This window comes from Monodon monoceros, unplaced genomic scaffold (assembly GCF_005190385.1).
Source record: "Monodon monoceros isolate NGI ecotype Baffin Bay Population unplaced genomic scaffold, NGI_Narwhal_1 Super_Scaffold_22, whole genome shotgun sequence".
In the NCBI taxonomy this organism is placed as follows: domain Eukaryota; kingdom Metazoa; phylum Chordata; class Mammalia; order Artiodactyla; family Monodontidae; genus Monodon; species Monodon monoceros.
This window is the reverse complement of record NW_021703779.1, coordinates 85,238,821-85,263,201: the sequence shown is the minus strand read 5'-3', so window position 1 is coordinate 85,263,201 and position 24,381 is coordinate 85,238,821. Positions and strand designations below refer to the sequence as shown.

Sequence of the window (24,381 nt, the reverse complement as noted above, 5' to 3'; positions counted from 1 at the left end):
GGAGAAATGTCTGTTTAGGTCTTCTGCCCATTTTTGGATTGGGTTGTTTGTTTTTTTGATATTGAGCTGCATGAGCTGCTTGTATATTTTGGAGATTAATCCTCTGTCAGTTGCTTCATTTGCAAATATTTTCTCCCATTCTGAGGGTTGTCTTTTGGTCTTGTCTATGGTTTCCTTTGCTGTGCAAAAGCTTTTAAGTTTCATTAGGTCGTATTTGTTTATTTTTGTTTTTTGTTTTTTATTTCCATTTCTCTAGGAGGTGGGTCAAAAGGGATCTTGCTGTGATTTATGTCATAGAGTGTTCTTCCTATGTTTTCCTCTAAGAGTTTTAATGTCTGGCCTTACATTTAAGTCTTTAATCCATTTTGAGTTTATTTTTGTGTATGGTGTTAGGGAGTGTTCTAATTTCATTCTTTTTCATGTAGCTGTCCAGTTTTCCCAGCACCGTGCTAAGTGTTTTTTATTATCCTTTATTTAGCTCTTGCAACCACTCTATAAGGTAGATGCTATTATTATTTGCTCCCCTGGTGTGCCAGAAAACCTCCAGGTTGGTCACAACTCTTTCTGGGCTCAGCATGTAAGGGAAACTTCACCCACATGATAGCCAAGAAGTGTCAAAGAAGACAGAAAAGTCAGAAGAAACCAAGACATCTTGGACCACTAGATGATTCCTGGCAGGAAAGGTAAGGCCCTGGGTGATATCCCTTCCCCTTAACAAATCTGAATCTCTGGGCCTACTGAAATTCTGTATGCCTGACGTACAGTGTGGCATTTGCAGGGATTCAGGGGGGCACCTCAGGTAGGATACCCAGGGCAAACTTAAGACATCTAAGGAATGTTGGTGGAAATGCTTTGTGATTGCAGAAAATGTTCTCCTTGCCTTTATGTGTGTTTTTGGCAGAAAGAGAATATTAAACTGGGACCTTGTGTCTCAAAAGGTCCAGGACAGGTATACTGAAAACCAGGGACTTAGAGATGAGATGAATTAGAAATGAATAGTCCCACTGCAGCCATGCAAACACAAATATACCTCATTTTATGCAACAACTGTATTTTCTAAATCAAATTATATTTTAAAAGTGTTAGGGAGGTGAGCTATTTAAAGGAACGCAACAGTGAAGCCTTTTTGTAATACGATTAATTACCTCCTGATAAATCTGGATTTTTCTTATATTAGGTTTGCCCATCTGTTCGGCTTTGTTAAGTAGACAGCACCAAAATGGGCTCTCCTCCCAGACTCCATCTCCCCAGGGGCCTGAGAGTTAGGTCTTCTGAATGATAAGTAAAATGCCAGAGCAAATGGTGGCAGGAAGTACTTATGCGTAGTAGGTGCTCAGTACATATTTAGATAATGAATAAGATGCCTGGATTATTTTATTCAAGGCTGGCTGATGTTGTGACGCCACTCTGGAGGCTGAGCCATGAACAGCTCAAGGTAGGTACCCAGCTTAAGTCTTCACTCCTCCATTCTATCAGGTGCTAGACTTGTAGGAAGCTTGGCTGAACAGGTCTACCCAGATGCCCCAACGTGTCCTTAAACTCAATATGCTAATGACTCTGAAATTTTCACTTTAGGCCAGTTATGTCTTCCGAACTCTAGAGCCTTATATCCGAATGCCTGTTTCCTTTCTTCCTTGGTTTTTTTGGGGGTTATTCTTACAGCTCTGTGTGTGTGAGTAGCAAGTGCTCTTGCTGCTTCATGTATAGCTGCACTTTCCAACACAGTAGCCACTAGCTACACTACATGTGGCTATTTAAATTTAAATACAGTCAATTCTGCTCTAATGCTTGTTTTGAAAATGAAAATTTGTTCCAACAGATTGATGTATTAGGGAACAATTTGAACAAAATGCAGATTTCATGTTTGCTTAGGAGTGATTCTGTCCACGAGAAACATGAGATGAAAGGGGATCTGTACCCGGCCAAACTGAGCTGCATAAGAATTTGTAAAATGAGCACCCACACACATCTCCCAGCTCCCTCAGATCACTGAGTGTGGTATGAGCCACACCCATTCACATCTGCTGTGAGAACTTTCTGTTCCACCCCCATAACCCTCCTTTCACCACCTCATGATAACTCATAAGTGGACAGCCACTTCCACAAGCAAGTTTCAGGTCTTTGTCAGGGCAATGAGCCATCCTTATTGTAGTGTTTATACATTGCTTAACATGTGCAAAACTTTTCTATGTTTATTAATTTCCTACCTTTTTTGTGTGTGTTACTGAAAAATTTTTGGAATGTGTGTGCCCAACCCCATTTTCCCATGAGCCCTGAGCCCTGTGATTTCTTTTGAGTAATTTTGCATAGTATGGTTTAGGAATGCTTGTGTCACGTGATAGCAGAGCCGACTGTTAATTAAAATGAAATAAAATTAAAAATTCGTTTCCTCAGTCACATGAGTCACATTTCAAGTGCTCAGTAGCCACCTGTAGCTAGTGTAGGCTGCCATATTACATAGAACATAACACCAATTGAGAACATTTCCATTATCACAGCAAGTTCTACTGGACAGCACTAACATATAGCTGGAATGTTCAGTCTGAAAGGTCAGATGAAATGGTGAGCTTACACAAGAGCTCACTTGACCTTTTCCCAGTACCTCATTAGGTCTGTTGCTGTTCCATCATTCTGAGATCCTTATCTGCTGAGACCATGACCCAAGAATCCGTGGGACAACCTTCTCTTATCCTGTTTGTTTTCTATTCTTTGAGGTGATACTGCAGAAGTCTTTTGTTTCACTGGTTATATTCTTTTGCAGGTGAAATTTGAAGCTCAGAAGAAAATTTTACAGAGACTAGAATTTTACCTACAAATGCTCAATGGAGTCAATGTGACAACAGCTGCACCCAGATCTGAGGGCCTCTGTTGTTTTCTCCATCCTATTATACCTTCTGTAAACCCCTACTTCCCTATCCTTTGTCTACCGAGTCTCCTTAATAGCTAATACTATCAGCCAATACTTAACCAGGCACTTGCTGGGGACCAGGCCCTATGCTGAGTGAGTAACATGTATCATTGTCTTGTTTACTATTTACAGTCACACTGAGGGATAGACAGTGTCATTTTACAGATGAATACTTGAGGCTCAGAGAGATTAAGTGATTCGACCAAGGACACACATCTAGAAAGTGCCAGAGCTAAGGTTTACACTCAAGTTGATCTGATGCAGAGCCCACTTTCTCAACCAGTACGCTACTGCCTCCTTAGAAAGATTCCAGACTTTGGAAAACTTCTAATGAGGCCACAGAAAGGCAGAATTTAATTTGTGGCAGAGGTTGGCAAACTATGGCCCTGAGGCCACATCTGCTCTGCTGCTTGACTTTGTAAATAAAGTTTTATTGGAACACAGCTGAGCTCACTTGTTTATGGATTGTCTATGGCTACTTTTGCACTACAGTGTCAGAGTTGAATAGTTGTGACAGGGACCGTATGGCCTGCAAAGCCTAAAATGATTTACTGTCTGGCCCTTTATTGAAAAAGTTTTCTGACTCCTGCTTTATGGCAAGATTGGAACTGCTTTCTCCTATGGAGTGTCTATGGAGTGTTTTGATCTTCTCAGTCATGGAATTTCACCTATGCCATACCTTCCAAGCAAGCATCATTTATTTTTTCTCATCCAGAGAACATTCTTTCATTCTTTGTATTGTCTTCCTTGGTTTTATTTGACCTGTTGTCCCTCTCCTGTCCTTCTGCCTTCTCCAGCCTGTCATCAATGGCTACCGAAATAAGTCCACCTTCTCTGTGAACTGAGGTCCAGATGGCAATCCAAAGACTGTGGGGTACTACCTGGGAACTTGGAGAGGTCAGTTGAGGGCTGCGACTAGTAGAAATAACCAAACAAAAACTGAGAGGAAAGGGGAGGGTGCAGAGAACAGTGTCTGTGGGAGTGGAGAGGAGTGGGAAATATGGTGGCCCTAAAGGAGAAAGTTGAATTGGAAGCCTTCGATGCAGAGCATGATCACAAGATTAATTGGAGATGTGGTATATATATATACACAATGGAATATTGCTCAGCTACAAAAAATGAAATAATGCCATTTGCAGCAATGTGGACCTAGAGATTATCATATTAAGTGAGGTAAGCCAGACAGAGGAAAACAAATATCATATCATTTATATGTGGAATCAAAAAAAATGATACAAATGAACTTACTTGCAAACCAGAAATAGACCCACAGACATAGAAAACAAACTTACGGTTACCAAAGGGGAAAGTAGGGGAGGGATAAATTAGGAGTTTGGGATTAACATATACACGCTACTATATATAAAACAGATGACCAACAAGGGCCTACTGTATAGCACAGGGAACTGTACTCAGTATTTTGTAATAGCCTATACAGGAAAAGAATCTAAAATATATATATATATGTATATATATATACATATAAAACTGAATCACTGTGCTGTACACCTGAAAGTAACACAACATTGTAAATCAACTATACTTCAATTTTAAAAAAGGCATTAAAAAATAAGATTAATTGGGGATACTTTTTGGTGAGTAGTCATTGTATTATAGTGCTAGGAATCAACCTCCCCGCCCCCCAGCTTTCTTCCTCTAAAAGCCATATGCCTGAGACCTAGTAAGCACTTCATAAATATTGATGCTGGTGCTGCTGGTCTCATTATCATCATTGTTGTCAACATCGTCGTCATCATCATTGTTATCATTTTATGTTACTTTCTGTACTGGGAGCAGTCTCCTGCTTATTAGAGACATGCCCTTTCTATTTCACATCCCCATATCCCTGAAAATTAAGAGCTTTCTGCGATAAATCTGCCTTAAAAGAACTGGTAGGGGAGGTGAGTGCTGGTGAGAGAAATCACAGTGGCATATTTCTGAGACTTAATTCCAGTATCCATTCCCAGATTCCATTCCTGAACTTATCATTTGCCCATTTTCAATAAATCCACTTGAAACACCATCATTTTATATTAGTCACACTGTTTAATATCCATATGCCTTAAACTACAGTTCATTAGGGTAGGCACTTGGCTTTCTTTTTTTCCCCTGTGTGCTGAATTAAATGAGTATATGACATCAGTGTTCTGTTATTCACTAACAGAAAAACAAAACCCATTACATTTTACTTCCCTCTTAAAATCTGAACAGAAAGCAGACATTATCATATTGCACATTTGTGGCATGAGAGAAAATATTGCGGACTAGCTCCATTAAGAATAAGCTTTTTAATGGCCAGACCAGGAAACAGGTTTTCTCTGAAAAATGGCCTTGAGCATGAATTAGGTACTTTGCTTCTTCATATTTGCATATGCCTCTTTGGATTAGGGGATTTGAGTTGCTAGACATTTTATTCTAAATAATCTTTTAGGAAGAAAACCATGTAAATCAAATTCTTTTTCTTTCCATAGACAGGAACATGGTCTGTGTACGGTCTAACCATCTGAAAAACATCCCCAAGAAACACAGTCAAGTGGCACAGGTAATAAGGAACAAAGGATGGTTGAAGATGACCCCAGGCATTGCAGTCTATAACGGCAGCATGCCTGATACTTTAATCATAGAGCTCTTCTAGTGCTACAGGGGAGGAGGGGTTCTGTTCTGAAAGTGTATTTCTTAACGGTGGAGAGAACATTGCTAGTGTTTCATTTCAGAGAGGGTGGAGAGGAGGAGAGAGAACTGCATCCATTATTGCAAATGTCAAGCATCCAAGGAATTTAATACAAGGGAAATTTAGGACAGAGAGATACTGATGAGGGCAGGATAGCAAGTGGCAGGTGTCTGTATTTGGAAGGCTAGTGTTTTCAGCAGAACAAGGTTGAAACATATCATGAGAGATGTGGGAGTGGGCGTAAGGCATCTACATCATTAGATTGGCCTCTGAGACATTTTAGTATCCCTCTATTTCATGTACCCACTATTTATTGAGTACCTACTATGTGTCAGGCACTGGACTAGGTGCTGGGGATCCAGTGGTGATTCAAACAAACATGGTGCCTGCCCTCCTGGAACTTAAAAGAAAAAGGAAAAAGAAACAGGGCTTCCAACTGACGTACTTGTTCCCTGTTTATACTTACAGCACCCATCCTCCTAATGATTCAGCTTTCTGACACTTAGGGTGGTGCCTTCTCATAGGACACATCTTGACCTCAAAGATTTCCTGGCTAGAACACAGCTCCCATCATAGGATCATTCTCTGGAAATCTTCCTGCATGACCCTTGTCAGCTTCTTCTCCCATTGTCTTCAGTGACTATTCCAAACTCTTACCTCTCCTCGAATTTCCTATCCCATCACATTTACCCTTGCTCTTGACAGATGGCTGTGCCTGGTTCTTCACTGGAAAATTAAGACCAACAGATGAGGATTCCCTTAGCTGCTTCCCCTGCCATCTACCAATTTTGCTGAAATCTTACCCCTCCTTTCCCTCCTATCTCAGTGAAATGCTGTTAGTCTTCTACCTGTCCAAGGCTATTCTTCTTCCTTGAAACACCATCTTAGACTCATCTCCTCTCTCCCCAGGTCCCTTATTCCTTTGTTACATTCCCTCTTTCTCCCGTTTCTTTACCTACTTTTCTCCACCTCTACCGGCTCTTTTCTTTCATAAACATATTCAATTAAAAAAATCTGATGGTTCTTGCCTCTGCCCCCAACAATTCCTAGAAATTAATCTTGACAAATTCATCAGTGAGCTCCGTTTTGCCAAATTAAATGGAAACTTTCTGCCCCTAACTTACCTTTTCTCTGCCTTTGGTACCACTTATTATTCTTATTTTCCTCCTTGGGAACACTGTCTTTGTTTGGTTTCTGTGATACCATTCTCTGATGGTTTTCCTCCTATTTCGCTGGCCACTTCTTAGTCGTTCTCATGGGATCTTTTTCTCCCTTTCTTTCCCACGATAAGTGTTGGTATCCTCCAGGACTCTGTCCTTGGCCTTCTTTTTGAATATATTCATGGGAGATTGCACACCACTGTAGCTGATGATTGGAATGACCACCTGTAAATTGACAACTCCTAAACTTATATTTGCATACCAGCTCCATCTTGAGCTTCAGGAGGTGGGGTTCCAAAGGCTACCGAACATCCTCACCTAGTTTTCCTGTAGAGCTCTTCAAATCAGCATTGGCCCATATCCAGATTTCTCAACCTTCGCACTATTAACATTTTGGGTTGGATGGTTATTTATTGTGTGGGGCTATTAGGTGCACTGGAGGATGTTTAGCAGCATCCGTGGCCTCTGCCCCTAGAGGCCATGAGTTGTGACAACCAAAAATGCCTCCAGATATCTCTTGTGGGGCACAATCGCCTCCGGTTGAGAACCATTGCCCTAAACTAAATTTACCCTCTCCCCTTTCCAAATGTGCCCTTTTTTCTCACGTTAGTAAATGGTAGCAATGTGTACTAGAAACATATGTCCTCTTAGACTCCTCTGTCTTAATTCTACCACTTCCTCCTCAGCCACATATAATAAATCTCCACGTCCTTTCAGTTTTCCTTTCTTTTTTTTGTTTTCTTATTTATTTCGTTCAGTTTTCCTTTCTAAAAATACTTTGACTCTACCCTCTTCTTTCTATTTCCACCACCATCATCACCACTCCAGTCCAAGCAACTGGTCTCTAGCATCTGTATTGTTATGACTGTAGATATTCACTCCTGAGCCAAGTAGATGTACTAAGATTTTGTTTCCTTTATTGTACTGTTTTTTTTCTTTCATTTTATGTTGTGGAAAATTACAAACGTGTAAAAGTATAGAATGGTATAACAAACCCCATGTACCCATTACCCAGCTTCAGTAACTATCAACACATGGCCCATCTTGCTTTCACTATACTCTCACCCACTTTCCACCAGCCCCTTTGGATTTGTTTGAGGCAAATTCCAGACATTATATCATATAAGATATAAATACCACAACATGAGTTTTAACAGAAAGGACTTAATTTTTTAACATAGTTTCATACCATTGTCACACCTGCAAATAAACATTTATCCCATAATATCATCAACTACCTAGTAAATGTTCAGATTTGGCACTGTTTTATCTCATAAAAAGCTTAATTGATATACTTGGCTTGTTCAAATCAGGATTCAAACAAGGTATATACATTGCATTTGATTAACATGTCTCTTTAGCCCCTTAATTTGTAAGTACCTCTCCCTATTAATTTTTTTGTCCCTGCAATTTACTTTTTGAAGAAACTGGTTTGTTTTCCTCTGGAGATTCTCCCATTCTGGATTTTGCTGATTGAATCCCCTTGATATCATTGAATGTTCTTCCTCTATCCCCTGTATTTCCTCTAAGCTGGTAGATCTAGAGTGTTGATCAGATTCAGGTTTGATTTTTGGCAAGAATGTTTTTATATGTAGATGTCTAATGGGCTCTCTTTCTTGGTGATGTTAACATTGAACAGCGGATTTAGGTGTCATCAGTCTGATTCACTCATTGAAAAGTTCCCTGTCAGTTTTTCGCTTAATGGTTTAGCTGTCATTAGTGATCAGTGCCTAGATCTCTTATTTCGGGGGGGGGGGTTGCAATGCAGTTCTGTTCTAAATCTATTATTTATTAGCTGGAATTCTTCTAGAAATAACTTTTCCCTATCAACCCTTTGGTTACTCTAAGGTACTCTTACAGGAAAGGCAGGATAAATCCTTGGTTCTTTCACCTTCCTCAAAAGATGATCAGTTAATGTGTTTGTTTTGGTATCATTAGGAACTCATAGATTTTTAACATACTTGATATGTTTCAATCTACTGCAGATACTAGGGGTTTTTTGGTACTCCAATTACTCCATTTTTGGCCAATTGGAACCTCTTTAAATTGGCTGTGAGACCTAGATGGCTGTGATAGTTCTGGAATGATAAGATATTTCTAGCACATCTAGTCCATTTTATGCTTGGGAGCTGGAATCAGCCGTTTCTTTTTTTTTTTTTTTTTTTGTGGTACGTGGGCCTCTCACTGTTGTGGCCTCTCCCATTGTGGAGCAAGGCTCCGGACGCGCAGGCTCAGCGGCCATGGCTCACGGGTCCAGCCGCTCCGCTGCATGTGGGATCTTCCAGGACTGGGCACGAACCCGCGTTCCCTGCATCGGCAGGCGGACTCTCAACCACTGTGCCACCAGGGAAGCCCTCAGCCGTTTCTTTAAGGAATCCTTGTCTCTGTTAGTGGGAAATGGCAGGGTGCTAGGTGCGTGCTTATTTATACTGAGTTGGTCATATTTCAATGCCTTTTTAGTGGACAGAGCTAGGAAATATTTTTTAAAAGAAAATATATCATGAGTTCACAGTAATATGTCCAAATCAAATTAAAAATTATAGAGTTTTTACTTAAATCCTTTGATTTTATATTTTTATCTCTTGTCTCTTACAATTAAAACTTTAGTCCTGACAACATTAGAATACTTACAGTTGACCCTTGAACAAGGCCATGGTTAAGGGCGCCAACCCCTGTGCAGTCGAAAATCCACTTCGTATCTGTGGTTCCACATCTGTGGATTCAATCAGCCATGCGTTGTGTAGTACTGTAGTACACGTTTAGTGAAAAAAATCTTCATATAAGTGTACCTGTGCAGTTCAAACCCATGTTGTTCAAGGGTCAGCTGTACTTATTTATTCTATCCTACTCTTTACATATAATTTCAGAACAACAATACTAGTATTATTACTAACAAATGATTACTGAAAAGAGCTCAAGATTTCTGTCCAGTTCTTTTTGTCCAATTATTGTGGCTCTGAAGGAATTCATCTCTGTAGTTACACCACCAACTTGACATGATACATGGATTCTTTTTTTTTTCTTCATTCTTCTTGCTTTCAAATTTTAGGGATTGATTTTTTTCTTTTTCCTTTTGATTAAATTTTTGTTTTATAATTTTGTAAGATATTTACATGGTTTCAAAGTCATATCTACAAAATAAAGGTGTATTTTCTTTTTGTTTTGTTTTTTGGCTGCGCCGCATGCAGGATCTTAGTTCCCTGACCAGAGATTGAACCCGCACCCCCTGCAGTGGAAGTGCAGAGTCTTAACCACTGGACCTCCAGGGAAGTCCCATAAAGGTGTATTTAAAGAGGTCTAGCTTTCACTTTTGTCCCCTCTGCCCAGTTCCCTTCCTCCTTCTGTGGGTAACATTTTTATTCACTTTTATTTATTTTAAAAAATGGAAACATATTTGTATCTCCCCTTTTCTTAGCTAAAAGGTAGCTTAATATGAAAACAGTTCTGTACGTTTTTTCCACATAATAATATGCTTCATTTTTTTAATATTTACAGTTGTTATATCTTCTTCTTGGATTGATCCTTTGATCATTTTTTTAACATCTTTATTGGAGTATAATTGCTTTACAGTGGTGTGTTAGTTTCTGCTGTATGCTTCGTTTAAAAAAAAATAACTGCTTAGTCCTATGTAATATGGATTTTACAACTTTTAGTTTTCATTAGCTTGAATAATTACCTCATTTTCTCATTGGCTTAGTTTTCTCTGAACCTATTGCTAATTTTTTTTCTGAGTGCTCTAAGAGCTCTGTCAAACATTCATCAGTATTCTCCATATGGTCAAAAACTTGAGTTTAGTATTTTCCCTGAAGACCTTTTTTCTGGAGTCTCCATCCTAGGCTCCTGAGGCCTTCTGCCTAGCTGTTATCTTGGGACTCCTTTTGCTGTTCTTCTGTCTTTACCCCTGTTTCTCAGATCCCCTGTCTTCCTTTTTCTGGTTTACATCCTCATTTAGCTGGAATACAACCTCCATTAGCTTCCTGAGGAAGGGTGCCTAGGAGTAAACTTTGAGTCTTTGCATGTCTGTAAATGTCTTAGTTCTTTCCTGACATATGACTGAGAGTATTTCTAGATTTCAAATACTAGGTTTGAATCATTTGCCTTTATAAATTTGAAGACATGGTCTCATTGTCATCTGGCCACTAATATTGTGTAAGTCTGGATGCTACTTTAAGTCCTATTCCTTTGTTGATAATCTCTCCCCTCTTTATTTCTCTAGAAGCTTTTAGGGAATCTCTGTCCGTGAAACTTCATGACCATGTGGCCCTTCTTTCATTCATTGTGATGGGCACTTTCTAGTCCTTGTCAAGCTGGAAACTAATACTTTCAGACATGGGAAATTTTCCTGTATTATTATTTTTTTAATTTATTTTTTATTTTTGTATTTTTGGCCATGCCACGTGGCTGGTGGGATCTTAGTTCCCCAACCAGGGACTGAACCCGGGCCCCTGCAGTGAAAGTGCCAAGTCCTTACCACTGGACCACCAGGGAATTCCCTATTTTTATACTTTTTTATTGAAGTATAGTTGATTTACAATGTTGTGTTAGTTTCAAGTGTACGGCAAACTGATTCAGTTATATATATATATTCTTTATCAGATTCTTTTCCATTATAGGTTATTATAAGGTGTTGAATATACTTCCCAGTGCCATACAGTAGATCCTTGTTGTTTCTCTATTTTATATATAGTAGTGTGTATATGTTAATCCCCAAATCCTAATTTATCCCTCCCCTGCCCCTTCCCCTTTGGTAACCATAAGTTTGTTTCTATATCTGTGAGTCTGTTTCTGTTTTATTTTATGTATGTATGTATGTATGTATGTATGTATGGCTGGCTGTGTTGGGTCTTCATTGCTGTGCGTGGGCTTTCTCTAGTTGCGGTGAGTGGGGGCTACTCTTTGTTGTGGTGCGCGGGCCTCTCGTTGTGGCTTCTCTTGTTGCAGAGCATGGGCTCTAGGCACACAGGCTTCAGTAGTTGTGGCACATGGGCTCAGTAGTTGTGATTTGTGGGCTCTAGAGCTCAGGCTCAGTAGTTGTGGTGCACGGGCTTAGTTGCTCTGCAACATGTGGGATCTTCCTGGGCCAGGGCGAACCCATGTCCCTTGTATTGGCAGGCAGATTCTTAACCACTGCGCCACCAGGGAAGCCCTCTGTTTGGTAAATAAGTTCATTTGTATCATTGTTTTAGATTCCACAAATAAGTGATATCATATGATATTTATGTTTCTCTGTCTGACTTACTTCACTTAGTATGATAATCTCTAGGCCCATCTATGGGTTACTGCAAATGGCATTATTTCATTATTTTTATGGCTGAGTAATATTTCATTGTATATATGTACCACATCTTCTTTATCCGTTCCTCTGTCGACGGACATTTAGGTTGTTTCCATGTCTTGGCTATTGTAAATAATGCTGCTATGAATATTGCGGTGCATGTATCTTTTCAAATTAGAGTTTTCTCCAGATATCTTCCCAGGAGTGGGATTGCTGGATCATATGGCAACTCTATTTTTAGTCTTTTAAGGAACCTCCATACTGTTCTCCATAGTGGCTGCACCAATTTACATTCCCACTGACACTGTAGGAGGGTTCCCTTTTCTCCACACCCTCTGCACCATTTATTTGTAGACTTTTTTTTAAATTGGAGTATAGTTGCTTTACAAAGTTGTATTAGTTTCTGCTGTACAGCAAAGTGATTCAGTTATACATATATATATATATCCACTCTTTTTTAGATTTCCTTCCCATTTAGGTCACCGCAGAGCATTGAGTAAAGTTCCCTGTGCTATACAGTACATTCTCATTAGTTATCTATTTTATATATAGTATTTGTAGACTTTTTGATGATGGCCATTCTGACTGGTGTGATGTATTATTTCTTTAAGTACTTCCTTCCTCTCATTTTCTTTGTTCTCTCTATACCTCCTATTATTTGGATTTTGGACTTCATGAATTGATTCTGTAATCTGCTACTCATTCCTCTTCTATTTTCCATCTCTTTTCCCTTTTGTTCTTCTTTTTGTGAAATTTTCTTGAAATAAATGCCAACATTTTTATTGACTTTTTTTCTACCACCTTTTAATTTTCAAAAGCTTTTGCTTGTTCTCTGATTGTTCCTTTTGTATAGCATCTTCTTTTTTTAAAATAATGTAATATATATATACACATATATATATATATACACACATATATATATATATATATATATTTTAATCTTGCTTTTGCCTTTTTTTTCCTGTTTTTTTTTGGCGGTACGTGGGCCTCTCACTGTTGCGGCCTCTCCCGTTGCGGAGCACAGGCTCCGGACGTGCAGGCTCAGCGGCCATGGTTCACGGGCCCAGCCGCTCTGCGGCATGTGGGATCTTCCCGGACCAGGGCACGAACTCGTGTCCCCTGCATCGGCAGGCAGACTCTCAACCACTGCGCCACCAGGGAAGCCCTTTTTCCTGTTTTTTGAATTGTCTGCTTCCTTCAGGGATTTTTTTCCTCTGTTTGTTTTGGGTATTGTCTTTTGCAATGAAGGCTTTAGTCAAATAGCTGGTGGTAGTTGCCTGACTGTTCATGTTTAAGCATGAGGCTTTAAATTGATTGGCAATTCAGCTTGAGTGGGTTTGTTGATTCTTGGCTTCACTGCTGGTGCTTGTGGGTGGGGGCCCATATCTCTCTCGGGAGGTCATTACTCTGGGACTATTCAGTTTCTTGAGAGAATTTACATTGAATCTTCCTGTTTCCACCCCTGTGCCACCACTCCGCCTGGTATTTCCTGGTATTTGTGTGTTCATTTTTTCCTAAGGGAGAAAACATCCCCAACCTCCTGCTACAGAAGGATAGAGGTTTTTGGTAGGATGAGGTTGTTTACCAGTTTTATGTCCAGACTTTCAACTAAACCCTGTTTTAAGCCCTGTACCTTATCCCATCTCTATCTCCTTGCACTTCAAGTTTGAGCCTTTCCAGGCTTGTGTGGAGCAGGTAAGCCTTACCTCTCATCAGATCCCCCTTTGTAGGCAATCCGGATGTAGCTTCCTTCATCTTGCTAAGTCAGTTGCCATTCCAGTCTTTTATCTGGTTTGCTCTTGTTGTCTTCTCTCCCATTATCTCTGTTCTTTCTTTCATTTATTCATTCAACAAGTACAATTGAGTACCTACAAATGCCAGGCACTATTCTAGGTGCTTAGGATACAATAATGAAGAAAATATCCCTTCCCTTGTGGAACTTATATTTTAGTGGGGGGAGACAGATTTTTTAAAAAAACATAATAAAGTAAATTATATAATATGTTAGAAGGTGATAAGTGCAGTGCTGGTCTGAATGTTTCTGTCCCTCCAAATTTCATATGTTGAAATCCTCACCCCCAAGGTAATAGTATTAAGAGGTTGGGGCCTTTGGGCGGTGCTTAGGTCATGAGAGTGGAGCCCTCATGATTAGGATTAGTGCCCTTATAAAAGAGGACCCAGAGAACTAGCTTGTCCATTCTTTTCATTTATTTATTTATTTATTTGTTTTAAAAAATGTTTTTGGCTGTGTTGGGTCATCGTTGCTGTGCACGGGCTTTCTGTAGTTGTGGTGAGCGGGGGCCACTCTTCGTTGTGGTGCGTGGGCTTCTCATTGTGGTGGCTTCTCTTGTTGCAGAGCACGGGTTCTAGGCACGCAGGCTTCAGTAGTTGTGGCATGTGGGCTCAGTAGTTGTGGCTCATGGTCTCTTGAGCGCAGGCTCAGTAGTTGTGGCGCACGGGCTTAGTGGCTCCGTGGCATGTGGGATCTTCCCGGACCAGGGCTCAAACCCGTGTCCCCTGCATTGGCAGGCAGATTCTTAACCACTGTGCCACCAGGGAAGCCCCTAGCTTGTCCATTCTGCCATGTGAGGTTCCAGTGAAAAGACAGAAGCCGTCATTGAGGAAGCTGTCACCAGACACTGAATCTGCCGGAACCTTGATTTTGGATTTCCCAGTCTCCGGAACTGAGGAATTTTTGTTGTTTATAAGTCATCCAGTTTATGGTACTTTTGTTTTAGCAGTCCAAACAGACTAAGACAAATGCCATGGGGAAAATACAGCAGGATAAGGAGGATGAGAAGTCATAAGTTTGGGGGAAATGCGGGTTGTAATTTTAAATGGGATCAACGTAGGCTTCATTGAGAAGGTGATATTTGAATAAAGCAGTAGTTCTCAACTGGAATTAGTTTTGCCCTACAGGGGACATTTAGCAATGTTGGAGACATTTTTGGTTGTCACCACTGGGGGATGGTTGGACGGTGCTACTGGTATCTGTCTAGTGAGTAGAGGCCAAGGATGCTGTTAAACATCCTGCAGTGCACAGGACAGCCCCCCACAACACAGAATTGACAATAGTGCCAAGGTTGAGAAACTTTGGAATTAAGACTTAAAGGAAATGAGGGTGTCAACCATGTGGAGGTCTGAGGGAAGAGCATTCTAGCCAAAGAGAAGAGCCATGGTAAAGGCCCTAAGGTAGGAGTATGGCATGCTTTCTGGAGGAACTGAAGGTAGACTCAGAAGAGTAATAGGAGAAGAGGTAAGGTAGTTAATGGGGACCAGATAGTGCAGTGCCTTAGAGGTCATTGTTGGGACTTTGGCTTTTATTCTGAGCTGTTGGAGGTTTTGATTGGGGGGGCGGGCATCTCATGATATGATTTAGGTTTTAAACAGGATCACTCTGGCTATTATATTGTGTATGGATTGTTGTAGGGAAAGGTAGAGGCACGGAGAGACTAGTTAGGAGGCTCATGTGGTAATCCAGATGTGAGATGATAGCCCAGTGGGAGCAGCAGTGGAGGTGGATGTATCTTGAAGACAGAACTGCAGGATTTCTTGATTGATTGAGTGAAAGGTATAAGAGAAAGAGAGGAGTGAAAAATGGCTCTAGGTTTTTGGGAGGAGAAAGTGGAACAGTGGAGTTACTTTCTACGGAAATGGAAAAAGCTGTGGCAGAGCAGATTTGAGCAGGGGGAGGTTAGTAGCTCAATTTTGGACATGTTGCATTGAGATACCTATTAGGCATCTGAGTGGATATGTTAAATAGGTAGTTGGATCTGTTCGGATGAGGTTCAAGAATTAGAAATCTTGGAGTTGTTAACATGTAGATGTTATTTAAAATCATGAGACTGGAAGAGATGACCAAGGGAGTGAGAGTAGATAGAAAGAGAACAGGAACATGGACTGAGCCCAGGGGCATTCCCATTTTAAGAGGTCTGGGAGGAGAAGAGGAACCAGTAAAGGTGACTGAGAAGGGGCAGCCAGTGAGGTCAGAGGAAACCAGGAGAGTGTGGGATCCTGAAAGCCTAGTGAAGACAGTGAACTGAGGAGGAGGGGCTCATCAGCTGTGCCAGTGCTGCTGGTAGGTCAAGTAAGATGAGGAGTGTGAATTGACCTTTGAACTGCATGACACGGAGGTCGTTGGTGACCATAATGGGAGCTGTTTAGGTGGAGTGGTGGGGACCTGATTTGAGTGGGTGAGTAGAAGGAGAGGAATGGGAGGCAGTGAATATAGACAGTTCTTTTGAGGAGCTTTGCTACAAAGAGGAGCGGAGAAATGGAACAGTGGCTGGAGGGGAAAGTGGGTTCGAGAAGGTTACTTTTCTTTTTAAAGGTGGGAGAGTTAGAAGAACATGCTTGTGTATTGATGGGAATGATCCAGTAGTGAGGGAGGAAAATGATGCAAGAGAGAGAGAAGGGAGAATTGGTGGATCAATGAGTTTAAATACGTTTATGTCTTTTTTATTCCTTTATTTCATTTTAGTAGGATTTTTAAGAGGAATAGTCTGTTATTTTAACCAGAAGGCCCTTTCACTCTTTTTAAAAATTTTATTTTATTGAGGTATAATTGACATGCAACATTGTGTAAGTTTAGGGTGTACAGTGTGTTGATTTGATACATTGATACAGTTGACCCTTGAACAACATGGGGGTTGGGGCGCTGACCCTCTGCACAGCTGAAAATGCACCTATAACTCTGTAGTTGGCCCTCCATATCCTTGGCTTTCCCGTATCTGCAGTTCCATGTCTCGAGTTCAACCAACCCCAGATTCAACCAACCACAGATTGTGTAGTAATGTAGTACGTATTTATTGAAAAAAATCCACATGTAAGTGGACCCACACAGTTCAAACCCATGTTGTTCAAGGGTCAACTGTATATTGCAATATGATGCTTAGGCATTCCCATGTAAGAATAGGAGTTTCAGGCTCTATTTTATAAGTGAAGAAACCAAAGCCTTGGCTCATACAGTGGAGAAGCTGTATTTCATATTTACTTACCCATTATCTTCCAGGTCAGACTCAGTTTTTCAGTTCCCATCCTTCTAGGACCTCAAAGACATTTGAATCTTCTTCCAGAAAACATTCCTTTCCAACCAGCAAGTAAACGACAGTTGAACCAGTGTTTCTTTAAATCATCAACTTCAAAATTTGGAAAAATTTGTTCAGTATAAGTATAGTTAAGCATCTTATGTTGCATTTATATGAAATTATAGCAGAAGTGGTCAAGTGCACGCTTAATTGATTTTTACCCTCTCAAGTGGCACTGTTTTTTGGTGTAACTCTCCTTTCCATGCACTATTTTGGGTTTGTGTGAAAATACAGTGGATCCAGAACCCATGCATTATGAAAGCAAGAGGACCTAGTAAATCAGATAGTGTGTCCTGTTGTGGCAGCAACTGGCTTGTGTTTGAAGTTTGGCTTTAAGGATTTTTGATATCTCAACACTGAATCAGGATTGCTTTTGACCTGTATTTACCAGGGGAAGATGAAGGATCCAACTAAGCTGGTTGGCACCTGGTTATATGAAGAAATACAGAAACAATGGGCTTACATCAGGAAGTTATAAGTAAGAATGGAATTATAGCAGCTCAGTAGTATATTAGGAATTGCTGCCAGGAGGAATTCACAGAAATGGATGATTATTGTATTCCACACTGTGTACACAACAAGCTGAAATTCTTCATACAGATACCTTTGCTGTTCTTTCATACCTTCTTTCAATAATAATTATTGAGCACTGGTTATGTGCTAGACTCAGGATACAACTCTGAGCCTTCATGGAGCATACTTTTTGGGCTATCATGGATAGGATCCCTCAGTAAGGTTGCAGGGCAGTGATCATGTTTCTTATATCACTGCATTAGTTTGCTAGGACTGCCATAACAAAATCCCACAGACTGGGTGGCTTAAACAACATAAACTTATTTTCTCACAGTCCCGGAGGCTGGAAGTCCAAGATCAGGGTGTCAGCAGGTTTGGTTTCTTCGGAGACCTCTCTCCTTGGCTTGCAGATGGCTGCCTTTCTGCTGTGTCCTCATGTGGGCTTTCCTCTGTGCACGTGCGCATCCCTGATGTTTCTGTGTATCCAAATTTCCTCTTCTTATAAGGACAACAGTCAGATTGGATTAGAGCCCACCTTAACTGCCTCATTTTAACTAATCACCTATTTAAAGGCCCTATTTCCAAACACAGTCACATTTTGAGGTACTGGGGGTTAGGACTTCAATGTATGAATCCTAGGGGGACACAGTTCAGCCCATAACACTCTCCTCTGGACCCCCAAAATTCATGTTCTTCTCACATGCAAAATACATTCACCCCCATTCCAACAGCCCAAAATTCTTAACACATTCCAGCATCAACTCTAAGTCCTAAATCTCATCTAAATGAAGTGTGGATGAGAGGTATCAGTCAAGGTATAATTCATCCTAAGACAGAATTAGCTATGAACCAGTGAAGCTGGACAAATTATCTGCTTCCCAAATACAATCGTAGGACAGGCATAGGATAGACATTTCCATTCCAAAAGGAACAAATCAGAAAGAAGAAAGGGGTCTTGGGTCCCAAGCAAATCTGAAACCTAGCAGGGCAAATTCCACTAAATTTTAAGGCTTGAGAATAATCCTCTATGGGTTGATACTGTCCTCTAGGCCCACTGGTGTGGTGGGCCCACTGGGGTGGCAGCGTGGCCAACTGAAACCACAGCATTCGGACCCACCCTAATGGCCTAATTTTAACTTAAACACATCTTTAAAGACCCCGTCTCCAAATCTGGTCACATTCTGAGGTACTAAGTGTTCAACATATGAATTTGTATGTGGGGGGGATACACTTCAGCCCGTAACAGTCGCTCAGCATGAATAATGAGCTGTCAAACTTTGTTAGTTTTGCCTGTGTAATAGTACTGTTTTCTTCCTCGTACTACAAAGTATTCCTTCGACAGTCCCCATTGGAGCCCTGCCTTCTGTTTCGTGAAGGTGGGTACTGGCGTGAGCTCATAGCCCACACCAATAGCCAAGGGCACACAATGGCCATCATCACTTTCCATCCCCAGGAATTAAGGCAGGTGAGACTCAAAGGATGATAAGGAACAGCTTCTATAGCAGCCCTTACTATCAATATGCTGCAGTTGGTATTTGGAGGTTTCAGGGAAGATAGCAGAAACAATGCATCCATAGAATGTATGGGTTGGAAAGAAGGGTTGGGGATGATGATGAGGAGATGGCAAGGATCCTGTTAACCATGCTGCTGGCATAATGAAACCAAAGAGACTGAGGCTAGGTTACCAAGTTAATTATCATGTGAGGACTCCTGAGGATTTTCACAAGAACTTTGCCCACGGAACTTATTAGGTGTTCTACTAATTCCAGAAGCCAATTTAATAGAGACTAGAATATGGTCAGAATTTCATAATCTACATAATACTTTTACATTTGTAATACACTTAGAGCTTTCAAACATGCCTGTATCAAAATATTCTAATACTTATGTGATCATCTCAAGCAACTTGTGAAGTAGGCTGGAGAGGGAGAGGTATTGTTCCCTTCATTTCACAGCTGAGCAAATGGAGGCATAGAGGTACGCAACGTTAAAGAGCTAGTAAATAGCAAAGCTGTAGGGCTTGAACCCAGGTCGTTGATTCCTGGCCTTTTAACTCTATAGCTCCAACATAGTTCATTGTCATATGTCCTTGTGTCGAGCTAATGGATAGGGCTCTCTGTAGTGACGTAAGAATTTTAAAACGTTTAGAACTCGAAGAAAGTATTTAGTTACCGTGCTCATTCTGTTCCGTGCCCTTTCTTTCCTTTCTCTTAGGACGTGTGTCTTCTGAGGTGGTGTTTGGCTGGGTGGATGGGATATTTGAAGTAGAGAAGTATGAAAGGAGTTGAAAGGTTATTGCTTGTTTGTGATGGGACAAAAGCTTAGTTTAGCTCCTAGGTTACAACAAGAATAACTCTCACACTTTCTTTAGAGAACTATTAAAGAGGCTCAAACCAGAGAAAGTGTCATGTCTGTTGTATAGCATTTGTCAAAAGCCAATAAGCAAAGCAGTGCTTCTGCTGAGATGTGAAAATAGCTTTTTTTTTTTTTTTTGGTCCTACAGAACATTGCTTTAAGTGTTATCTATAACACTTGATTAATGTGCCTTCTTGTCTGACTACTGCAGGGCTGATTACCATAGAGCTTGGAGAGAAAATTTGTAAGAGGTGGGTTTTTGCTTGACTCCTGATTTTGTGGTCTGGGCAGGAGGAGCTCTGTGTTCAGAAGGAGACTGTAAAGAATTTTTTCACCAAAGGGCCAGGAGCAGTCTGTGACTTGACATCACTTTACTTCCAGGAAAGGTAAACCTGGGACAGCCCAACAGCAAGCCGCAGTCTTATGGCTTGCCATAGTCTGGGTTGTGGATTACTGAGGCAGCGCTGCTGATGACCAAGTGTTTGCATGTACCTCCATCCCCTGAGAGGGAAACTCCTCCAGAGCTCTCAGGGCCATGCCATGGAGGCTTTGTCTCCTAGCTGAGATGCTGGGGCCTCCCTCTCCAACCAACCACTAGAGATAGGTTGGCCTGCCATTCCAAGGTGCTTTCTTCTTTTATTCTTTTCTAGCACTACGACCCGTTGCAGCCATCAGCAGTCCCCCTACCAGCTCCTGTTTGGGGAACCCCACATCTTTGAAGATCTCCTGGGGTTGAAGATCTGCATCTCTCCAGATGCCTTTTTCCAGGTTAACATTGCTGGTGCAGAGATACTGTATCGGACTGTGGGGGAGCTGAGTGGAGTGAACTCTAACACCGTCCTCCTTGACATCTGCTGTGTAACTGGCAAGTGGCAGCCCAGGGCAGAATCAACACGCAGCTTATCTCCCCAACACCATCCACGCAGCACCCAGGGCCCTTGCAGCCGAGGTGGGGAGGTGGTGGTAGTGGTGTAGGCATAACCTCATTGGTAATACCATAAAATACCCTCCTCTTATTCTCTCCTACTTCCCCAGGTGTGATTGGTCTCTCTCTGGCTCAGTATACCTCCTAGGTCCTTGGGATTGAGTTGGTGGAGCAGGCGGTAGAGGATGCCAGGTGGACTGCAGCCTTCAATGGTACACTGCTCACATTCTGGGGAGAAATTAAGAGCTGTAGTTGTTCTGTACTATGGGAACGGTTGTGTGGGAAAGGGCATCTACTGTATCCATGACTGGGGAGGAAGGGAAGGTGTTCTGGAGTGCTCAGAGTTGGATCCTGATGACTTTCTAAAAGAGGTCCCCCTTTTGTTTTCTTTTTTTTTTTTTTTAAATTGAAGTATAGTTGATTTCAGTGTTGTGTTAGTTTCAGGTATACAGCAAAGTGATTCAGTTATATATATATATATATATATATATATGTATATATATATATTCTTTTTCAAATTATTTTCCCTGGGCTTCTGTGGTGGCTCAGTGGTTGAGAATCCTCCTGCCGATGCAGGGGTCACGAGTTCAGGCCCTGGTCCAGGAGGATCCCACATGCTGCGGAGCAGCTGGGCCCGTGCGCCGCAAGTGCTGAGCCTGCGCTCTAGAGCCTGCGAGCCACAACTACTGAAGCCTGTGCTCCGCAACGGGAGAGGCCACAGCAATGAGAGGCCCGTGCACTGCGGCGAGGAGTGGCCCCCACTCACCACAGCTAGAGGGAACCCGGGCACAGCAACGGGGACCCAACACAGCCAAAAATAAATAAATTCATTAAAAAAATTATTTTCCCTTATAGGTTATTACAAAATATTGAGTAGAGTTCCCTGTGTTATACAGTAGGTCTTTGTTGGTTACCTATTTTATATATAGTAGTGTGTATATGTTAATCCCAAACTCCTAATTTATCCCTCCCTAAATCTTTTTGTTTCTATCCGGAAAAAGCCTAAGGGAAGGAATAAGCCTAGCTGATAGGAAGGGAACTTGGCAAAACTTTGAATAATATAGAAGAGCCTTCTTGACATTAGACTCATGAGGCATCATAACAATACAATAGGTTTCAAACTATTTTTAGCAGTAGGACCTTTTCTTTGAACAAAGTCTTAGGCCAAACTGCAACATAGAAAAAAGATTTTCTTTCCCCTCTACCTCACTTCTAGACAGCTCCTGAGGCTCCATGTGAAAGCCTCCAATATAGCAGAAGGAGCACTTGAGTTATAGTCAAGGTTCTCTTCTCGGTATAGGTCCTTATGTGCTGTGTGAGTCACTAAGTTGTAAAATAACACATCTAGTCTCTCAAGCTGAAAGGCCTACAGAGATATTGCAAGGGAAAGCACATTGGAAAAAATGAAGCAGCTCCAAAAGCATTTCTTTCATTGTTATGCAGAAGTATGTTAGATCTAAAGGGAAGATGGCAGAGCCCTCCCTGCTTTCTGTACGTTTCTATAAAGCTGAAGCTCCCCACCCCCAACTGCTTGGCTTGCATTTTGAGTTATGGCATGTGGGCCTCTCTTGCAGGCATCACCAACTGTGAATTCCATACTGGTCGAGCAGAGAAGATTTTGCCACAGATACTAAAGTCAAAGGAAGATGGGCAGTTAATTGTTGCTGTAGTGAACCCAGCCCGGGCCGGGACTGCGTAAGGATGACTAGATTTCCTGCTACAGAGCTAGTTAGGTATTCCCATGATGTCCACCAGCTTTGGTCTCTCATTTCTACACCATGTTAAGGCTGCTCTCAGTTAGCTGGCTCTGAACCTGCTTCTCCTCTTTTCCTAACCAGTGCTATGTGCCAGCCAGTTGCAAGTTTGTGATAACCTGGACCATGATAGTTTGATTATACTAATAGCAATGTGTTTCTTCCTTTAGATTACCAGGTGGTTCAAGCCATTCGAAACTACGGGGCCATCCGCATACTAGTTTTTGTTTCCTGCAAGCCCCATGGTGAAATCACAAGGAACATCATTGAGTGAGTCTTGACTTCGTTTTTAAATTATTTTTCCTGGGCTTCCCTGGTGGCGCAGTGGTTGAGAGTCTGCTTGCCGATGCAGGGAACACGGGTTCGTGTCCCGGTCCGGGAAGATCCCACATGCCACGGAGCGGCTAGGCCCGTGAGCCATGGCCGCTGAGCCTGCGCGTCCGGAGCCTGTGCTCCGCAACCGGAGAGGCCACAACAGTGAGAGGCCCACGTACCACAAAAAATTAATTAATTAATTTTTCCTGATGGTCAAAGTAATCCTTATTGTTACACTTATTGTGCAGAATTTGGAAAGTGTACAGAAGTATAAAGAAATAAAAAAGTCATTATACTGTCATCAAGAGTCAATTATAGGGCCAGGTCTTAGATGAGGCAAATAAAGCAACCCACATCAGGTACAAAATTTAAGAGGATGCCCCAAATCTTAGTAATCAAGTTGCATTTTTTTTTTTTGGCGGTACATTACATTTATTTAATGAAATACCATATAGCCAATAAAAGTGAGGTAACTACATATAGTGGAGAGATGCTCATGATGCGTTATTATGTGAAGAAGCTGTTGTAAAACAGTGTGTATAGTATGTACAGTGTGACTCCACTTTAAGAAACCAATTTAAATGTACATATTTGGAGAGATATATCCTGAAAAGTTAGAAGCACGTATTCTTCTCTGAATGGTGAGTTTATAGGTGAATTTTTGTTCTCATTTTTACTTGACTTCCTGTGATAAGGGAAAAAGTAATTTGCTTAGAAAGTTTTCAGTAGAATAATTCAGTAATATATATATTAATAACCTATTGTGTGCAAATCATACAGAAAAGGGTATGACTCAGGCCCCTTGCTCCATTCACCATTGAACCCCTACTCTGTCACACACTGAGAACACAGAGATGAATAATAAGCAGTTTTTCCTCATTTCTAGCCTCAAAAAGATTATATACTCCCATGAGGAAGATGGTTTAAAAAACCCAGGTAGTTACATTAAATGTGATAGCTGTGGGAACACAGAGGAAGGGCTTAAATTTTAAGGAATTGTGTTCCTGTAGTTTCTCCTTGGTTTATCAAACTGAATATTTTTTCTTTGAATTTTTGAATTTTATTTTATTTATTTTTTTATACAGCAGGTTCTTATTAGTTATCATTTGCCTTATGTATTGAGGTGCTTCTATGTTGGGTGCATATATATTTATAATTGTTATATCTTCTTCTTGGATTGATCCCTTGATCATTATGTAGTGTCCTTCCTTGTCTCTTGTAACATTCTTTATTTTAAAGTCTATTTTATCTGATATGAGTATTGCTACTCCAGCTTTCTTTTGATTTCCATTTGCATGGAATATCTTTTTTCCATCCCCTCACTTTCAGTCTGTATGTGTCCCTAGGTCTGAAGTGGGTCTCTTGTAGACAGCATATATATGGGTCTTGTTTTTGTATCCATTCAGCGAGCCTGTGTC

At 41.1% G+C, this 24,381-nt stretch overlaps 1 protein-coding gene across 1 annotated transcript in view; it reads left to right on the top strand.

The window, feature by feature from the left end:
• Positions 1–298: 298 nt before the first annotated feature.
• TRMT2B (tRNA methyltransferase 2 homolog B) overlaps positions 299–24,381 on the top strand; it is a 37,544-nt gene continuing 13,461 nt past the window's right edge. Inside the window, 9 exon segments of the mRNA XM_029240681.1 lie at positions 299–683; positions 1,384–1,435; positions 2,762–3,805; positions 5,380–5,450; positions 20,261–20,355; positions 20,620–20,834; positions 21,005–21,106; positions 22,469–22,589; positions 22,819–22,918. Coding sequence (XP_029096514.1) covers positions 5,388–5,450; positions 20,261–20,355; positions 20,620–20,834; positions 21,005–21,106; positions 22,469–22,589; positions 22,819–22,897 — 675 coding nt within the window. The 5' untranslated portion in view covers positions 299–683; positions 1,384–1,435; positions 2,762–3,805; positions 5,380–5,387 and the 3' untranslated portion in view covers positions 22,898–22,918.